This window comes from Lampetra planeri, chromosome 22 (genome assembly GCF_965212315.1).
Source record: "Lampetra planeri chromosome 22, kcLamPlan1.2.h2, whole genome shotgun sequence".
NCBI lineage: Eukaryota > Metazoa > Chordata > Hyperoartia > Petromyzontiformes > Petromyzontidae > Lampetra > Lampetra planeri.
Genome location: NC_136128.1, coordinates 8608451 through 8628347, shown reverse-complemented (window position 1 = coordinate 8628347; position 19897 = coordinate 8608451). Strand labels below are relative to the sequence as shown.

At 49.8% G+C, this 19897-nt stretch overlaps 1 protein-coding gene across 1 annotated transcript in view; it reads right to left on the bottom strand.

The window, feature by feature from the left end:
- Positions 1-882: 882 nt before the first annotated feature.
- The window catches only part of LOC144724978 (solute carrier organic anion transporter family member 5A1-like), a 31396-nt gene continuing 12381 nt past the window's right edge, over positions 883-19897 (bottom strand). The window contains exons 3-10 of the mRNA XM_078604347.1: positions 14071-14203; positions 11464-11834; positions 10356-10520; positions 7449-7647; positions 6557-6719; positions 4230-4513; positions 2380-2444; positions 883-1453 (exon numbers count right to left, since the gene is read on the bottom strand). Coding sequence (XP_078460473.1) covers positions 903-1453; positions 2380-2444; positions 4230-4513; positions 6557-6719; positions 7449-7647; positions 10356-10520; positions 11464-11834; positions 14071-14203 — 1931 coding nt within the window. The 3' untranslated portion in view covers positions 883-902. The remainder of the gene's footprint in view (positions 1454-2379; positions 2445-4229; positions 4514-6556; positions 6720-7448; positions 7648-10355; positions 10521-11463; positions 11835-14070; positions 14204-19897) is intronic.

The window sequence follows — 19897 nt, the reverse complement described above, 5'->3', positions numbered from 1 at the left end:
GTGACCATGACGCTTATATTTCCAACTTTAACCCCCAACTTGCTATAATGCCCCTCAACTAGCTCTTAACTCTACCCCTATCCGTAACGTTTGTCTTACCGCTAACCCAAAGGTTGCCCTAGCTCAGACTGTAAACATCCTCACACTAGCCCTGGCTCTAACTCTGCCTTCTGGCGTTATCTGTAGCCCCGTCTGCAGCCCTGACTCCATCCATGAAGAGCCATCGCACCTGTCCTGAATCCAACCCCAACGTGAATCTTTTCCTAAATCTAATACTAAGCACACATTTAATATGAATGCTAACCTCATATATGTGACCCTAATCTTAAATATAACCCTGGGACAAATGTTCCAAGTACCTAATCCTAACAGGATGAATTGAACACATCTCAGATACAATTCCAGAGTGACTCGTCTGCAGATAAATGAAATTGGATACATTGAGAACAAAGCTTTTTCTGACTTAGATCGGAGATGAACCTTACACCCTAAATCTGTCAATTTCTCAGCTTAGCTTTTACCACAACCCTAACCACAACGGTAAACTCATCATAATCCTAACCCCGAAGCGAAACGAAGTTGTACACCTAAGCATCTGTAACTTCTTAATCCCGCGGTTCTCAACCCGTGGATCGTGCTCCTCAAAGCCTTCCAAGGGGGCACAGGCTGCGGCATGGATACCGCGACAAGACACACCGACACACAGCGTGGACACGCGCCTCGCCGAGTCGACTCGAGGGCATGGGTTCACTTCAGCGACCCAATCCGAAATGAAACCCTCGCGCAATCCTCCCGTCAAAGCCCCGACGTCTATCCCCGTCCACTGCACCTCATCTCCCCGGCCCCTCCTAATTGAACGGGCGAGCCGTCGTGCGAGCGAGCGAGTGAGCGAGCGTCAGCCGCTAGAGTCTGGTGGAAATCGTCGCCCGGCCGTCGTCCCCCGGCAGAGCGGAGCGCCCGTCCGCCACGCAGGCGAGCGACCGCGCTCGTGCCGCCGTGGCCACCGTGGCCATCTCCGCGTAGCCACCCGCCCGGGGCTCCCCGAGCGAGCGCGACGACGATCGCATCTGCGTCTCCGCCTCCACGGATCCCAGCGACGCCGCCGTGAAGGCCGAGTCGGAGGCTGACACGGCGCTGCCGACTGGCGGCGCGACGGTCCGTTCGACGCCGGCGAGCGACGACACGGAGTTGACGCGGACGCCGTCCTTGTCTTCGCCGGGACGGGGCCCCCCCCCCGAGCCACCGTCGGCGCTCCGGCGCACGTGGTGCCAGGCGAGGAAGAGGAAGACGAAGGCGGCCACCTTGAGTCCCGCGGCCATGCCGAAGTAGACGAAGCGCAGCGCCGTGCTGTCGTACTCGAGGCACGAGCCCACGACGCCGCACGAGTCGCTCTGCCACAGCATGCACGTGGTGTCGATGACCGCGCCAAAGTAGATGGGTGTCGGGATGTAGGCTGCATGACAAAGGGAAAGTTGCCCCCCCCACCCGTGTGTAGCATCAACAGACTGTTGGGGCAAGTGCTGGCTAGCGAGCACGTCTATGAAGGCCTGCACACCGGCACACGAAGGGGGTGGGTGGCCAGCACCACGCACGGCCGCCTTTGTCTCCCAACTGGCGATGTTTTACACACCGCACCAGGTACTCATTTTAGGCTGAGTCGGCCTAGGGGAGGCCCAGAACCGGTTCAGATAATCGTCACTGGTGTTGGCCGTGAGCGAGAATCGACACTCGGTTTGCCGGGTTTGTAGCGCAGCGCGCTAACCGCTACGCTGATGCTCCACACGCACACGCGCACATGCACACGCGAAAGACAAAAATCCCCCGCACGGGATTTTAAAGACTATTGGGTATAGTGGTGTTCGTAAGCACCCGTTAAGGCTAGCACGGTGCGCGAGTGAGATATAGCGTGGCCATTAAAACGCGTGTACACCATCGTCAGCGGCGATACCTACGCACTGCGCTCGGTTACACATTCAAGGCTGAGTCGACCTAAGAGTTCGATCCCGACCCTGACGCCTTTATATTTGAAGTATGCAAATATTACACGCGACATTGCCGCTTGTAATCCCAATCAAGTAATTTGCACTCAGTAATTTAGAGTGTTTGGCTGCTATCAATGCCCACGTGATAAGCCACGTTTGTTGCCAGGTCACTTCTGAAAAAGAGCAAAATAGCTCAGTGGGCCTTAGCTGGTAAAATAAAATAAAAAGTGTTTTGGTTTAGTTTAAATAACTAAATAATTATTTTACACAGCATCCTATTTAAACACAATGTCAATGACAAGAAAACAAACAAATAAACCTCCGGAAAAACGAAAAAAAAGGATCCAATCGCGAGCCGGGAAATTGCTGAGCGACAGTGGGGGAACGCGCCTCTCACCCAGGGCTCGGAGGAGCACGAACTGCATCCCCAGGGCGAAGGGACGATCTCGCTCCGGGAATGACCTGAACCCCCGGATCAGGGGGCAGGGGTTGGAGGATGTGGGCGAGGGGGGGGAGAAAGGGAGTCGAAGAACAACATCCACAAAGCGTTTCGGTTCAGTGCGGATGAGTTCAATATAGTTTAGCTCAATCGGAATCAGAATCTTCAGAGTCTTAGTTCAGACTGGGAGGAGGAATCCGATGAGCTATGAAGCTTTTTTTCACAGATGTCCTGTTTGGGGGCGGCGGGGGGGAGTCAGCAAGTTACAACAGCAAACGATTCAAAAACACAATAGTAGTGCGAAATACAAATAAATTGAAAACAAGGCACGAATTGTAAATACATTAATTCAGTGCATTAGTCCAATTTATCAAGCTTGGGCAAGGCAGCAAAAACAACAACAAAAGAGCTCAATGCAATGTATATTTATATATATACGTGAAGCCTAAGTGTCTGCTTGATCAACCACTGCTCTCCATCGGCAGCATTGGGCTAGTGGTGGACATCCCACATTCCTATGTCAAGGCCAAGACTATCCGTAGGAATACCACTGCTCGCTATGAACAAAGCGTTATCAACCAGAAGCATTGAATTTCTGGGTGGAAAATAAGTTATCTCCGCCTGCATGCAAACCCTCATTGCACGATACATCTGCTGCTGCCGTGCGCTTTGCCGTTGTTGGTGTGTGCTGCCACTGCTGCTGCCACTGCTGCTGCAGCTACACAAGGCACCAGGTTCTTCGGCAAGCGGTCGGTACAGAGTCGCAACCTGTGAGCGTCACATCTCGACTCCCTCGTAACGTTGCATGCATGTATCGTGGACTTCTTTCGCGCACCGTACGGAGGCAACCGTGCTAGTCGGAGGTGAGTTACATTCCCACTCCTGATTCGCTGTTTGCCTTGGCGGCCGAATAGTAAACGTCGTGGGTTTAACTCTCCAACACACCCGGGGTGTGCTCAAGTGGTAACTAATTGTCACGTTTTGTTTACTTGGCAACCCGTTACCGATTGGCCACGTCGGGTGGTGGTGGGTTAACGACACATTTATATTTACACGATCTAACCAAGAAAAATTAAAACTTTATTTTGAACCAGTGATGAGGTCACGGACAGCCACACTTGAATAAAAAGTTGGAATATAAATAATCCAATTGCAGGACTTTGTTGAAACCGTTTTGCTTTCTTTGATAACTCGACATCTGTGAAAAACGAGCCTCATAACTCATAATTCTGAGATAATTATAATTATTATTTTTATCATTGTTATCGCTGTCCGCTATTTTGTTTTTGGATGGTGCCGTATTTTGTTCAGCGTGTTGTGGTTCACGTGGAATGGAAAGATTGGTTTATGCAGGCACAACCTGCATGGCCGTGCGGCTGCGCGTTCCCCCTTGCTTGTTGTGGAGGTACACGGTTCGAAACGACAGGCCGCCCTGGTTATTACTGCGGTTGTATTAACCGCAAAAAGTAAAATAAAAACGCCGTCTGCTTTACAGTGGACGTCAAAGCTCCCGTTACATCGTTGGAAAATAGCGGCCCACTGTTTTCTAGCATCGCGGTCCAAAGTTGCCCAATTCGAAAGATTACACCCCAAACTACTCAATTTGGATTACACTCACAGCAACAACATTGCCCCCTGCTGTAAAACTACTCCTGACTGCGTCTGTGAAACGCAGCAGCGACCTTCCATCGCGATAACTTTGCGCCTACATAAGAACGATAGCTCCATGACCAAATGCGCTCAATAATTACCGTCGTCGTCATCAACATCGGCGTCATCGGCATCATCGTAGTCATCGTGACCCTCACCGGAGTGTGACAATGATGGCGGAGGGCTGGGCGCACACCGTGATGAGGGTCACCGCGAAGAGGAAGACGAGGAACGGGGCGAGCGTGCCACACTCCTTGCGGCACTTGCCCGGCGCGGCGAAGCCGGCAGAGTGGAGGTTCGTTCGCACGATGAAGAGGCCGGCCAGGCCCGGCACAGCACCGCCACCCGACGGCGCCGACACGGCCGCCGTGGCCACCGCCGTGGCCACCGCCGCCACCACCTCCTGGCTTTGCACGCACGTGCACTCCGTGAAGTTCAGCGCCTGCGGAGTGGAACAACGGCGGAGCGTACAAATTGAGCACCTCACTTGCTGGGCCCGCGCATCGCGGTGCCGCCTGGCTTTGACGTTCCTCATCGCGGGCACCGGTCCGTTGGAACCGTCAACGTCGTCGGAACGTCGACAGGCCGATGCGCGCATTTGACTCGTGAAGGGGAAAATTAAAGACAAGTTACGGGATTTGCGGTCGTGGCCAGCAGACCTCGACATTGAAATTTTGCTCCCGAACCATATTTACATCTTGCGCAAGGACAGAATAGAAAACCGAGCGGAGGAAAAACGCAGAGGCAAAGATTTAGAGTCACCTTGTGCCACACAGGGTCGGGTGCCACTGGGTGGTGTCCTTTTAAATATATTTACATAACAGGTGACAATGTAAGTCGCTCATCGCACGTAAGTGCTCTGAGATACCCCGGTCGATTCAGCCTTAAATGAATGCCTGGTGTGTAATGTGTCTAACATCGCCACACGGGAGACAAAGGCGGCCGGGTGTGGTGTTGGCCATCCACCCTCTCGTGTGCAGTGTCGGCCTTCATAGATGCTCGCTAACAGCACTGTACGTAACCGACCCATGGGCGCGGTTGGCGACGTAAGGTGCAAAAGAAGTTCAATATACTGTACATACATAAATGGCCCAACATTATGTGAAGCCTATACGGGGAGATCTTTGTGTTTATCTTCTTGGTTCTTGGTTCTTTCGGTAAAGTCACGTAGAAGGGAAATAATAATAAAATAATAATGACTTTTCCGAAAGAACCAAGAAGATGAATCCCTGCAGTCACGAAAGCTTTAAATCGAAATCTTTGTGTTTGTCTTTGTGCGTGTGAGCATGCTTGCATATGTGTGTTGGGAGTATGCAAAGGAAGAAGCACAGGTGGTGTATTTGCCAGTCATCCTTGTCAGTCAACCCATGACACCCGGGTCTGATCTGTGACCTCCTGCCAGCAGCAAGCCTTCAACACTTCACGTGTGTAAGCGTGTATGAATAACTTCTTTGGCAATGCACGTAGCCAAAGGAAGGACGACACGTAAAGCAGTTATAAGGAAATTAGTTTTCAATCGAGATGATTTAAAGGGGCACAGCTCCAGTACAGCGGTGGCCAACCGGCATCTCCTGAACCTCATGCGGCGTAACGTAGAACACACTATAACAGTATCAAAGAATAATGAAAATTTCGATTTAAAGCTTTCGTGACTGCAGGGATTCATCTTCTTGGTTCTTTCGGTAAAGTCACGTAGAAGGGAAATAATAAAATAATAAAAAGAAAACAATAAAATAATATAATAATTATTTTGTTATGTTTCATTTTTATTATAATATTTATTTTTTATTTTTGTAATAAAATAAGAAAAATAAAGCATAAAAATAATTATATTATTTTATTATGTTTTATTTTTATTACTTTATTATTTCCCTTCTACGTGACTTTACCGAAAGAACCAAGAATAATGAATATCTCCCGTGCTGTGCCGAAAACTATCAATATACACACACACTAATGTATGCACTTGGCTCTTTGCAGAACTTAACGGTATTCTGTTGAGCTACGACAACTTCAAATCTAGAATTGCTTTTTAGCTATTGGTCTGTTACAAGGAGACCACCCCTGCTCCAGTGGCATCCCAATAACGGAAGGAAGAGCGTTCCAGACGGCCGCAGAAGTTCCTCTACCCTGAAAGTGCACTATCCTGGCACAAGCGCGATGCCAACGTCACCGCCACTTAGTGGCGAACGGCGGTGGTTTGCTGCTGCTGCTGCTGCTACTACTGCTGCTACTGCTGCTGCTACTGCTGCTACTGCTGCTGCTGCTACTGCTGCTGCTACTGCTGCTACTGCTGCTGCTACTGCTGCTGCTACTGCTGCTGCTGCTACTGCTGCTGCTGCTACTGCTGCTACTGCTGCTGCTACTGCTGCTGCTGCTACTGCTGCTGCTACTGCTGCTACTGCTGCTGCTACTGCTGCTGCTGCTACTGCTGCTGCTACTGCTGCTGCTACTGCTGCTACTGCTGCTGCTGCTGCACACTCACGCCCGTGGCGGTGTCGTTGATCACGCCGCTGCACCCCGCCAGGCAGGGGCTGAAGTAGGTGATCCCGTCGGAGCCGCACACTGGCGAGTAGCTCCCCGCGCGGCACCCGCAGCGCACGTTGCAGCTGCCCGTCAGGTTGCGCTGTCGCACGGTCAGCGAGGGTCTGCACAGCGTAGCGCGGCGCGGGAGAGAACCGGTCGGTCAGCCGTCTCTTTCTTTTTTTTTAACGATCAGAGGAAATCAAGGAGATGCTCGGTGTAGTCGGCACTTTGCTTCGTTCATCATTTAGTTTTTTTAATGCTTTGCTTTATGTAAACCCCCCCCCTCCCCCCTTTTTAAATGAAAGATTTCACGTAAGTTGTCACGTTCTGCCCTCCTTACCCATTCCCTCTCTCTCTACTCCCTCTCTGCCCCCCTCTCTCTCTACCCGCTCTCTCCCTACTCCATGTCGCTCTCTCTCTCTCGCTCTCTCTCTCGCTCTATATATTTTTTAACCACGACAAGTGCTGCATCTGCACCCAGCCCTTCTCGCAGTCCAACGGCCTCCGACGGGTAGCTCATATATCTCTCTCTCTCTCCCCTCGACGATCGAGGTGTCACCGCGGCCAAATCCGACGCTGGTGTGTGTGTGTGCGCGTGTGTTGAACTTCTTTCGCGCCATACGTAGCCAACCGTGCTAATCGGAGGTGCTCGTGCCACCGCCGCTAATGGTCATTCTTGTTGCTGCTGCTGCTGCTGCGTCTGCTCGTACCTGTGCTGCTACGCTTTAACTGCCGCTGCTGCTGCTGCTGCTAACGACGACAACGACCAACTTTCAATCGAATACGAATTCACCGCGAGGAGTAGAAAGGGGACGTGGGCAACATAGAGCCTCCCCCCCCCCCTTCGTTACCCGGTGGTGTAGGGGATGCTGATGCCCCCCAGGCTGATGCTCTCACAGCCGACGATGAAGAGCGTGGAGAAGCAGAGGAGGGAGACGCCGCTGCAGCAGAGGGCGAGTCGCGCGGCCTCGCAGGCGCTCATCTGCAGCCGCTTGATGATGTAGCCGCCCAGCAGGAGGCCCACGCCGGCGCCTGGCACGATGATGAGTCCTGGCCCAGGCGGGCACAATCACAACCGTCCCGTTCGAGCATTTGGTGGCAGTGCTCATTTCATTTTTTGGCGGCCGTGGCCCAGTGGTGGGAAGTCCACGTTCCCATGGCGAAATTGGTCGTCGATTTGTCGGAATGCACGATGGGCTGCGATTCAATCGCGTGCAACAAATCCTGTTGGCGATGCTGCTGCAGCTGCTGCTGCTGCTGCATTGCCCAGTGGCGCACATGCACAATTAACATAAACACTCAAACACATTCACCAACGACGCTGCTTTGGCTTAAAAAAAAAAACTAAAATATATAATAGGCGACATGTCTGGCCATTGCTCTTCTTCACAGGACATACGATGTGTACATGAAATGTCCCATGCAGAAGGATCACTGCCTTAAACGTCACCCATTATATATTTATATATATTTTTAAGGCCACAGTGTTATTGGCAAATGTGTTGAGTTTATTGCATTAATTCCAGATTTGAAGCTTTCGTGACTGCAAGAATTCATACTCTTAGATTTTTTTCGGTAAAGTCACGTAGGTAAAATAAATAAATAATTTATAATAATAAGGAATAGATTTTTTTTTAGAACTTATTATTTATTTATTATTTTTTTACCTACGTGACTTTACCGAAAAAACCTAAGAGTATTTATTGCATTACATTGTTGCTAATTCCCCACAATAGCTCGCAAGCTGCCTAGCTCACTTGCAACAGGGCCTGAAGTGCGGTCGGCCCCACTGCATCTCCTGGGCGTCTGTGAAAAAGAGTTTCATGGCTCATCGGATTTCTCCATGATAAATATTCAGATTCTTTATTCTGCATCACGCGACTGCGGCGACATCACCCCAAAAACAGCGCGTTTGACCGCACCTTGAGTAGCGCAGTCGGCGGCGAATGCGGTACCCGAATTTCTCTCCCTTCGATACATACGACGATCAGATTTGCATTCTGACGTTAAGTATATGAACCCCGCGTTGGAACTGACCCTGAGGGCTCATCGGCTGACAGCTCAACAACAACAACTAATTTTAACTTTCTTCGGGCCGCCTTTTAATTGATTTTGCCCAAATGGAAATTCGAGGAAGTGAATGTGTATAGTCGTACGGGTGGGGGGGGCGTTCGCTGTAGTTGGTAGCCATTAGGCTCTCACAGCTGCTATGCTACTCAATTCGCAGAGTAGCCTTCTCGCTGCGAGGAGATGACATCATTTCAAAATAAGCATCGATTGTTCGCAGTCATCTGTGTCCTTGTGCACGGCAGCAGTCAGTGATGGTGGCGGTGATGATGAAGCATTTTACCCATCGACCTCTACCGCCCCCCTCCTGCCATCCACCCTCCACGTCTCCATGGCCACTCGTTTTGTCACGAATTGCACAATGAGTGGCGTCAACGGAAGCTGCTCGGTGCAATCAATACGCGAGTTTGCCATTGATTTTTCGTTGGCAAGACGCTTTCTTTCTGTACTTTCACTTCTTCTCCGGGAACTTTTGTGTAAGACGAGACATCACTGTTAGATGATGCTGCTGCATTGGCAGTGGTGCACAAGAACAATTGACAACAATAACGAATACTCAACTAATAATCAGTCAATAACACTGTGACCTTAAAATGAAAAAATATAACGGGTGACGTTTCGGGCAATCGCCCTTATTCATGTGGCCCCAAGGACACCAGCATGGGAGACGGTTGTTGTGAATGTGCAGTGAAACAAAACAAATAAACAGAGGGAGATTGGGAGTGGAATGTGTCGACAATTTTTATGTTCACGTATCAACATATTTCACCTGGATCATCCCTTGAGGTGGAACATCTCCTGTGCAAAGGGTGCCAAGGGTATCAGGTGAAACAGGCGTCGTGGACTCGTGATGACTCGTACACAAACACACAGAACTTAGTGAGTGAGATGTACAGAGAGGAATTTGAGAGAACACGCGAGAGATCGATTGAGAGGGATTTCGAGACAGGTGGAGAGTGTGAGAGAGATACTGTCGTGTTGCAGAGATGAAGAGTGATAGAGAGGGGATGGTAAGAGAGATGGAGAGAGACTGGAGAAACAGAAAGAGAGAGAGATGGTAAGTGAGAGAGGGTGGGAGAGACTAGAGACAGAGAGAGATGGTGATACTGGTAGGAACCTCCTGGTTACACCAGCCCACAAGGGATTATTGTGTCCGTCCGTACGTCGTTCAGGGAGCGGCTGGGTGGGGAGGGGCTGGGTGGGTAGGGTGGAGCTGGGTGGGGAGGGGAGGGTGGGGAGGGACTGGGTGGAGAGGGGAGGGTGGGGAGGGGCTGGGTGGGGAGGGGCTGGGTGCGGGGTGGGAGGGGTGGGGCTGGGTGGGGAGGGGCTGGTCACCCCGTGGTGCCCTTATAAAACTCAATGTTCAACCTACTCACGCCGGCTTGTGCCCGCCCTCACAGTCGGGCATATTTGCGGAATACACCACGCCGCCGTTGACCCTGGCCATTGACCGAGCAACCCAACGTTCCTACCAGCTCCCTCCGCAGGAATGTGATAAGTGTTAAGAGCGAGAGAGAATGTGAGATAGGTGGTTAGAGGGACGAAGAGTGAGAGAGAGATGGGAGAAAGGCGAGAGGGAGATGGTCAGAGAGATTGGTGCGGGGGGGGGGGAGAGGTGGAGAGAGACGGGTGAGACAAACACAGATGGGCAGAGAAAGAGAGAACGAGCGAGCGAGAGATGGAGTGATTACCAGTGTAGGTGCTGGCTCGGGAAGCAGGGACTCCGAACTGAGACTCGATGAACTTGGGGATGAAGGTGATGAGTGCTGTGACGATGGCGCACTCGGCCGTGTAGGAGAGGCTCACGAATAGGAAGGGCTTGTTGGCCATGATGCGTACCGCCGCACGGGGAAGCTCTGCACCGCAAGCACACAAAGACGAAGATCCCCCGTGTAGCCTACGCACACTGTTGGGGCAAGTGCTGTTAGCGAGCACCCTGTGAAGGCCGCCACGGCACGCGAGGGGGTCTGTGGCCAGCATCCATGCCCGGTCGCCTTTGTCTCCCCAGTGGAGATGTTTCCCATCACACCAGGTATTCAATTGAGGCTGAGTCAACCTAGGAGAGGTCCAGGACCGTTTCAGATGTTGGCCGTGAGAGGGAATCAAACTCGGGTCGCCTGGTTCGTAGCGCAGCGTGCTAACCGGCTAGGCAACGGCCCCCCAATGAAGCACAAACAGAGACACACACACACACACTTGCTTGAACAAACACACGCGTTACAATACACTACTCAGCACTTGCAGTTTCCGTTGGCAAGAGCGTTGCCGCTCAATTAACCTTTTTAGCATGACGTACATAACATCCTTATTCGGGCAAGTCAGCAGACCTAACGGCGGAGCTGGAGCAAGAGTAACATTTTAAGAGGTGAATGGGCGGCTCACAGGGCTTGTAATTCTCATGTGCAAGAGCAGCAGCGCTGATATTGCTGGGTCGTACTTTATGGAGCCACCTAAGTGGAGACGACGTTACGGTCTCGACCTCGACACGGCCTCCTTATCACGACGCATCACTCTGTCATTATAGAAAACGCGAGTCCGCGTTACAGATTCATCATTTGTACTTACGTTGAACTTCTTTCTCACCGTACGAAGCCGACCGCATGGTGAGCCCGATAGAAGTGTTCACAGGAAATTAGCCAAATCATAAACAGAAGGCAGAAATTTGGCCACTTTCTCAAACTGTCCGGCCAACAACAAAAACGCTCTGGGAATCTCTCTTCACCTTCAAAACTGCCAGGAGAAATCGTGACATTTGCCGAGCCCCCCCCACCCCCCAGTCACGCTACCGCAAGCGGTCACCTCGCATGTCCTCGCCAAAGTTCATCGTTGAGGTTCGCTGGGGGACGCGCCCTCCTGCCTCCATGGCGGGTGACGGGACGCTCACGGCGATGCTGCAGACGCTGGTGCAGGAAACGGCGGAGTCCTGGACGCTGGCCGACTCAGCCTCCTCCACCTCCTTCCTCCTCCTCCTCTCCTCCTCCTGCTCCTCCCCGTTCACTTTGCCCGTCGCCTGCTGCTGCTGCCGCCACTGGAGGTCATCGGGCCAAGTGAGACTCGTCGGAGGCCCTTTGGCGTTGCGGGAGGAGCGGGGAGGCAGCCGCTTGGGATACGCGAACATGGGCACGACCACGAGAAGCATGGCAATTGAGCAGAGGAGGAAGCCGCCCCACCTGGAGCACGGAGGGGTGGGTGGCACGCCGGGAACACGCGGCACGGGGAGCCGTTAGCGGGGTGGCAACGTTACGATGGCGGCAACGTTAATTGGGTCCTTGACCACGTCTCAGGCCCTGCCTGCCCAGGCCCTTCTTGCCACACAGCGAGAAGGGCCTGGGTTCGAGTCCCGGACTCGGAAGTCTTTCTGCATGTAGGTTGTATGTTGGCCGGTTTTGTGCCATCGCTAAAAAAAACACGTACAATGTAACTGGCATTGGCCAAACATCCCCAAACACTGAAAACATTACCTTAAAAGTACTGTGCCTAATTGGGATTACACACATCAGCAACATTCGCACGCGGATGCAAAAACATGGCAGGACCCGCCTGAGATTCAGTGAGGATTTCCTGGATAAGCAAGCGTCATCGTGAAATAATAACAATACTATCCTGTTCCAAACAGAAAACTCAAATGCGTACAATCGTCAGACCTCGCACACACTTAACCTTCCCAGCCTACCGTCTTGACCCCTATTCTCGGCTCAACGGTGGAGTTTGCGGATTCACCACCACAGATGGCTCCCCGGTTCCACACCGCCCTGACCTTGAGATTCCTGGCACTGTTCTGGATCTGCTGTGGGTGCGTGACGCTGTGCTGTACGTCTTCATCACCGTCATCATCACTCTCACTGGAGGGGTGCCTACATCATCATCATCATCACTCTCACTGCAGGGGTGCCATCATCATTATCACTCTCACTGGAGGGGTCCCTACATCATCATCATCACTCTCACTGGAGGGGTCCCTACATCATCATCATCACTCTCACTGGAGGGGTCCCTACATCATCATCATCATCACTCTCACTGGAGGGGTCCCTACATCATCATCATCACTCTCACTGGAGGGGGTGCCTACATCATCATCACCTTCACTGGAGGGGGTGCCTACATCATCATCATCATCACTCTCACTGGAGGGGTGCCATCATCATCATCACTCTCACTGGAGGGGGTGCCTACATCATCATCATCATCACTCTCACTGGAGGGGTGCCTACATCATCATCACCTTCACTCTCACTGGATGGGTGCCATCATCATCATCACTCTCACTGGAGGGGTCCCTACATCATCATCATCATCATCACTCTCACTGGAGGGGTGCCTACATCATCATCATCACTCTCACTGGAGGGGTCCCTACATCATCATCATCATCACTCTCACTGGAGGGGGTGCCTACATCATCATCACTCTCACTGGAGGGGGTGCCTACATCATCATCACCTTCACTCTCACTGGAGGGGTGCCATCATCATCATCACTCTCACTGGAGAGGTCCCTACATCATCATCATCACTCTCACTGGAGGGGTGCCATCATCATCATCACTCTCACTGGAGGGGGTGCCTACATCATCATCATCATCACTCTCACTGGAGAGGTCCCTACATCATCATCATCACTCTCACTGGAGGGGTGCCATCATCATCATCACTCTCACTGGAGAGGTCCCTACATCATCATCATCACTCTCACTGGAGGGGTGCCATCATCATCATCACTCTCACTGGAGAGGTCCCTACATCATCATCATCACTCTCACTGGAGAGGTCCCTACATCATCATCATCATCACTCTCACTGGAGGGGTGCCATCATCATCATCACTCTCACTGGAGGGGTGCCTACATCATCATCACTCTCACTGGATGGGTGCCATCATCATCACTCTCACTGGAGGGGTCCCTACATCATCATCATCACTCTCACTGGAGGGGTCCCTACATCATCATCATCACTCTCACTGGAGGGGTGCCATCATCATCATCACTCTCACTGGATGGGGTGCCTACATCATCATCATCATCACTCTCACTGGAGGGGTCCCTACATCATCATCATCACTCTCACTGGAGGGGGTGCCTACATCATCATCATCACTCTCACTGGAGAGGTCCCTACATCATCATCATCACTCTCACTGGAGGGGTCCCTACATCATCATCATCACTCTCACTGGAGGGGTGCCATCATCATCATCACTCTCACTGGATGGGGTGCCTACATCATCATCATCATCACTCTCACTGGAGGGGTCCCTACATCATCATCATCACTCTCACTGGAGGGGGTGCCTACATCATCATCACCTTCACTCTCACTGGAGGGGTGCCTACATCATCACCTTCACTCTCACTGGAGGGGTGCCTACATCATCACCTTCACCCTCACTCGAGGGGGTCCCTACCAGTTTCCAATGAAGCGAGGATCGTCCTGGCTCAAGGAGCTCTGCTCCCCCGGCCACTCGGGGAACCCGATGAGGAATCCCCCGAGCAGGTACCCGGCAGCAGGTCCCAGGGCCCCCATCACGTAGAGCGCCGCTGAGAGAGGAGTAGGGTGGGAAGGGGGCAGAAGGAATCCATCGTTAATCCAAATTTGCCAATTTCGTAAAATTACACGGCAGATGACTCCGCTTGGGATGAGGCACATGGTAATCAACGTCGTCCGGCAAAAAAAAAATCTCCTCTCAAGCCCTCTCGTGGCTAGCGGACATTGGAAGTTAACCTCCTGAACACACAGCCATACGAAATTATGGAATAGATGCGAATTCGGAGATCATCGGCCCCCCCAACTGGCAGACTAATGCCCGTCCGCAGGCCAGGTGTGCTTTGCTCACCTTGTGCCCACAGTGACAGCTGCCACTTGGGGGGTGGGTGCCTTGTCAAATGTTTGAGATGAGATGTGAGGTGGTCTGAGATGCCTTGGCACATTGAGAGGGCGGGGGGGGGGTGGCAGAGTGGTCTATAAAAAAATACATAATCGTTTGAGACCCTTGGTGAAATCGCTATATAAATGGAATTATTATTTTTCGATTTAAAGCTTTCGTGACTGCAGGGATTCATCTTCTTAGTTCTTTCGGTAAAGTCACGTAGAATGGAAATAATAAAATAATACAAATAAAACATAATAAAATAATATTATAATATATTATTATATATTATATATATTATATGACTATTTTATTATATATTTTTTATTATGTTTTATTTTTATTATTTTATTATTTCCACTCTACGTGACATTACCGAAAGAACCAAGAAGAGGAATTATTATTGTTAGCGAGCAGCTATTAAGGTCAGTACAGCACGCGAGGGTGTGGAAGATCAGGAAAACGTCTCCCTCGTGTTAATTGTTGAGCACACCGCACTAAGTATTAATTCTAGGCTGAGCAAATGTCGAGAAGGCCCAAGCCAGTCCCGGATAGCAGCTGGCGATGGTAGGCACAAACAGCAATTTAACCTGGCTCACAGAGCTCATGGCGGGGGTGCTAAACCACTGCCCCATGCCACCACAGACGTTAATACAAACAAGGGGAGAGGGGCAGAGATACAATAAGAGTGACAAGATGTTCAAACAGGGAGAAAAAAAGAGCGATAAATGGACAGCGATAGACGCCGATCGGTGTGGAGATAGACACGTAGAGAAACAGACCAGAGACGTGTACTCTACCTCTCTTGAATCTACATCTCCGCCTTCCCTGTGTTCTATGAAAAAAGGGCCAATGCCCGAAACGTCGCCAATGATTCACATTTTTTAAAAGGCCACAGTGGTATATTGATGAACGTGTTGAGTTTGGAGTTTGCTCATGGTAATTCTGCACCGTTATCAACGCGACAGCATCAGCAGCGCCGCCAGAATAATTTCTTTAATTCACGAGACAGACGGGCAGAGGTGAATCCGTCTCATTTACGCCCTATCCTCTCCGGGGTGAGGGGATGCTGTGCCCGGTGCAGAGGTGACATCACACTCCGCTCCCACGAGGCTCCACCAACGCCTGTTACCAAGTGACCCCTGCGTCTCAGCATGAATACACCTCGTACGTTTGTTCTCTCAGCCGTAAACAATGTTGCAATCGCTAGGCTAGGACTGCGGGAGCAGAGGGCTCATTAGTTAGCAGCAGTAGGAGCAGCATCATCCATCATCATCAGCAGCAGCAGCAATACCATTGACGTCATCATCAGCGGCAGCAGCAGCAAGTAGCAAGTGGAGAAATATATGTTTCATCAGCAGCATTAGCAGCAGTAGCCAATCGCGTGCAGGAGGGCAGTAACTATAAGTACGCCAACACTTTCAATAACCCTCACTCTTGGTATGTATGTCTAATTTCTTTCGCACCGTACGTTGCCCACCGTGCTCATCGGAGGTATGTTACAATTTTACAATTGCTGTAAAGCGCCTTGGGTTAATTCGCGACGTACATCTGCGTAAGATATGATCAGCAGTGGCAATACATTTGTTCTCATCAGCAGTGGCAGCAGCAGCGTTAAGAGCAACAACATCACCACCACCATCAGCAGTGGCATATCTCAGCCCTCTGGGATCACTTTGTACGACATGAGCAATCTTCATGCGATGGAAAGACAGTCCACCGCCAAGGGACCGCGACATTTCCACCCCTGGCTTCGGGCTGCCAAAAGTGATAACGTTGCCTCATTAACCATAATCATGATCATCAGAACCATCATGACTCTGTCATGGCCATTACCACCAGCACCACCACCACCACATTCATCATCAACAGCAGCACCATCATCATCAGCACCACTATCATCATCAGCACCACCATCATCATCAACAGCAGCACCATCATCATCAACAGCACAATCAGCAGCAGTACCATCATCAACAGCACCACCATCATCAGCAGCAGCATCAGCGGTGGCATTCCACATCGACAAGAGCGTGCAATTGTACACGGCACTTAGTCAAACCTTTGATGCGCTAGAGCGTGTTATTTAGGCAAACGGGCAACAGAGGTGACCTCTAGATCCAGGGGTCACGGGCAGATGTGGCCACTCTCGGGTCCCCAGCCCAAGGCGATGGGTTTCGCAACAAAACGGGAAAAACATTTTTGACAATTATTCATTTCACGAGCATTCAAACGCCACCTCGGGCTAGAAGGCATTCCACATTTGACAACTCGGCAAAAGCCGATATCTATGTAGAAACGTATCAGAATCAGACTATTTATTTCTACTGGTGTATAGCAGTTTTTATTTCACAGATGGTCAGTAGCTCTGGGTAGCAGCATTTCAAAAACATGTGTGGACATACGGCAGTACCCCTTTTAGCGACGGCGATTGGTTCCATGACACCGGTCGCTAAGTGATTTGGACGTAAAGCGAGTATAGGAAATACACGTTAAAGGCTTAATTCGTTACGGTAGCATCGAAAGTTACCCCTTTTCACCCATAAAAGTACTTTATAATATTTAAACAATGGATATTAATACATGAAGATACTAACAAAATTATAAACACAATATTATTAGAAACATGGTGACGCAATGCATGAATTAATATTTACTGTACCTGCAACAGCACTTCGTTAACAGGGGAATGGTCGGTAAGCGAACACATTGAGCTCTATGGAGGCACTACACTACTATACACTACACTATACACTACACTACTATACACTACACTATACACTACACTATACACTACACTATACACTACACTACTATACACCACTATACACTACACTATACACTACACTACTATACACTACACTATACACTACACTATACACTACGCTATACACTACACTATACACTACACTATACACTACACTACTATACACTACACTACTATACACTACACTAACTATACACTAGTATATACTATATATTACACTACTATACACTACATTATACACTACACATTGGGCTCTATGGAGGCACTACACTACTATACACTACACTATACACTACACTATACATTACACTATACACTACACTATACACGACTATATACTACACTACTATACACTACACTACTATACACTACACTATACACTACTATATACTATAGACTACATTATACACTACACATTGGGCTCTATGTAGGCACTACACTACTATACATTACACTATTATACTACTATACACTATACTACTATACACTACACTACTATACATTACACTACTATACACTCCACTACTATACACTACACATTGGGCTCTATAGAAGCTCGTGGATAAGCGAGTAGTCGTTAACAGGAGTAGTCGTTAAGAGGGGTTCTACTATACACTACGCTACTATACACTACGCTACTATAGACTACATTATACACTACACATTGGGCTCTATGGAGGCTCGTGGTCAAGCGAGTAGTCGTTAACAGGCGTGGTCGTTAAGAGGGGTTCTTCTGTACATGTTTGGCACCAGTTATTAAGGATGTAGCGATGCATCGATTCACATTAACGAGCATCTACGATCGCGAGAGATGCATCAAAGCCCTGCGCGAAATCATTCACGTTTCCCACGATGGATTTAATTCGCATTCATTCTACAATCCGTGTACTTCTCTCTTTCTCTGTGTGTGTACTTACAATTCCACGCGATTCCACGTCATCTGTGCCTACTCTGCGCACTTCTCAGATGTAATTTCCGCTCCTTTGTTGGCTCAACATGATATGAACCGTATCTCTGAGCAAGGTTTTATTGCGCTGATGAAAAAAAATGTCTTGTACAGGAACATTGCTACGTTGCTTATATCTTTTTTTTCCTGCAGTCAGGTTTAGCCAGCGAGGGCATGAAGATAATGCATGTTTTTTTTTAAAGAAAGAAATCTAGGAAAAGTGAGGGAGAGAGACCCAAATGAGACACAGACAGAGATCCCACGTATAGCCTGTAACAGACTGTTGGGGCGAGCAACTATGAAAGCTGGAACAGCACACGAAGAGGTGGGTGGCCAGCACCACGCCCGGCCGCCTTTGTCTCCCTAGTGCCGATGTTCACACACCGCACCAGGTGCTCATTTGAGGCTGAGTCGACCTAGGGGAGGCCCAGGACCGATTCAGATCATCACTGGCGTTGATGGTCGTGAGCGGGAATCGAACTCGGGGATTCTGCCGGGTTCGTACCGCGGGGCGCTGTCCGCTTGACCTCACAGACGCCCACTGCAACGTGTTGAGGAGAACACGCAGCTGTTATTTGAGAAATCACATTGATTGCGTCAAAGTCAAGTGGGCCTGGGTGGGGGGAAAAAAAACATCGGATGATGGCCGATGGTCAACAACAACTGTGAAACGCTAATCCTCCCCCCTCCCTCCTAACTTTAATTTAATTAACCCACGAACCCTTAAATAAAATCCCAACAGCATCAAAGATCCAGCTTAATGACCAACACAATAACACCATAATACAATCTAGGACAGGGGTGGGGAACCCTTTTTTCTGCCAAGGGACATTTGGATATTTATAACATCATTCGCGGGCCATGCAAAATTATCAACTTAAAAATTAGCCCGTTATATTTGGTCAAACATTTTATTAACTCACACCCCTAATGTGATGGCTGGAACTGCTTCTCTTTGGTGTGGTGTGTGACGTTAGCTGGTATTGATGATGTCGCTACTCGCAACTGCTTTTCCAGGTTTGCTCCTCGATTTGTTGAATTTCGAGTCCCGCCTGCGGTTGCCTTGGCAGAGCCACACCAAATGATTTGACGGGCCTTATACGTATTCTTAGATTTTTTTCGGTAAAGTCACGTAGGTAAAAATTTTAAATTAATAAAAGTAAAATAAAAATATAATAAAATAAATATTACTTGATACAGCTGTCGTGCTGTGACGGTTCCACCTGAAGACGGAAGCTTGTGTTGCCTCCGAAACGTCGTGATTTTTATTTTATTTTTTATTTTACTTTTATTAATTTTAATTTTATTTTTTTCCTACGTGACTTTACCGAAAAAACCTAAGAATATGAATCATTGCAGTCACGAAAGCTTCAAATCGGGCCTTATACAACCCGCGGGCCGGACGTTCCCCACCCCTGATCTAGGAAAACCTGCTCATTAACCCAACCGCTAAATGGCTTCACACGATTAAACTAATCTAACCTACCAATGGACAACCAATTGAGGCAACTGCAATTATTCGATTGATTCGCCTGCCCGGGCCGCCCTGGTGACTTATTGGCACCTCGTTACGGACCCAGACCAGGATGCCCTTCTACTCAAGAGCCGAGCGTGTATCCACGCCTGATGATGCTGGGTGTGAACCTCGAGCG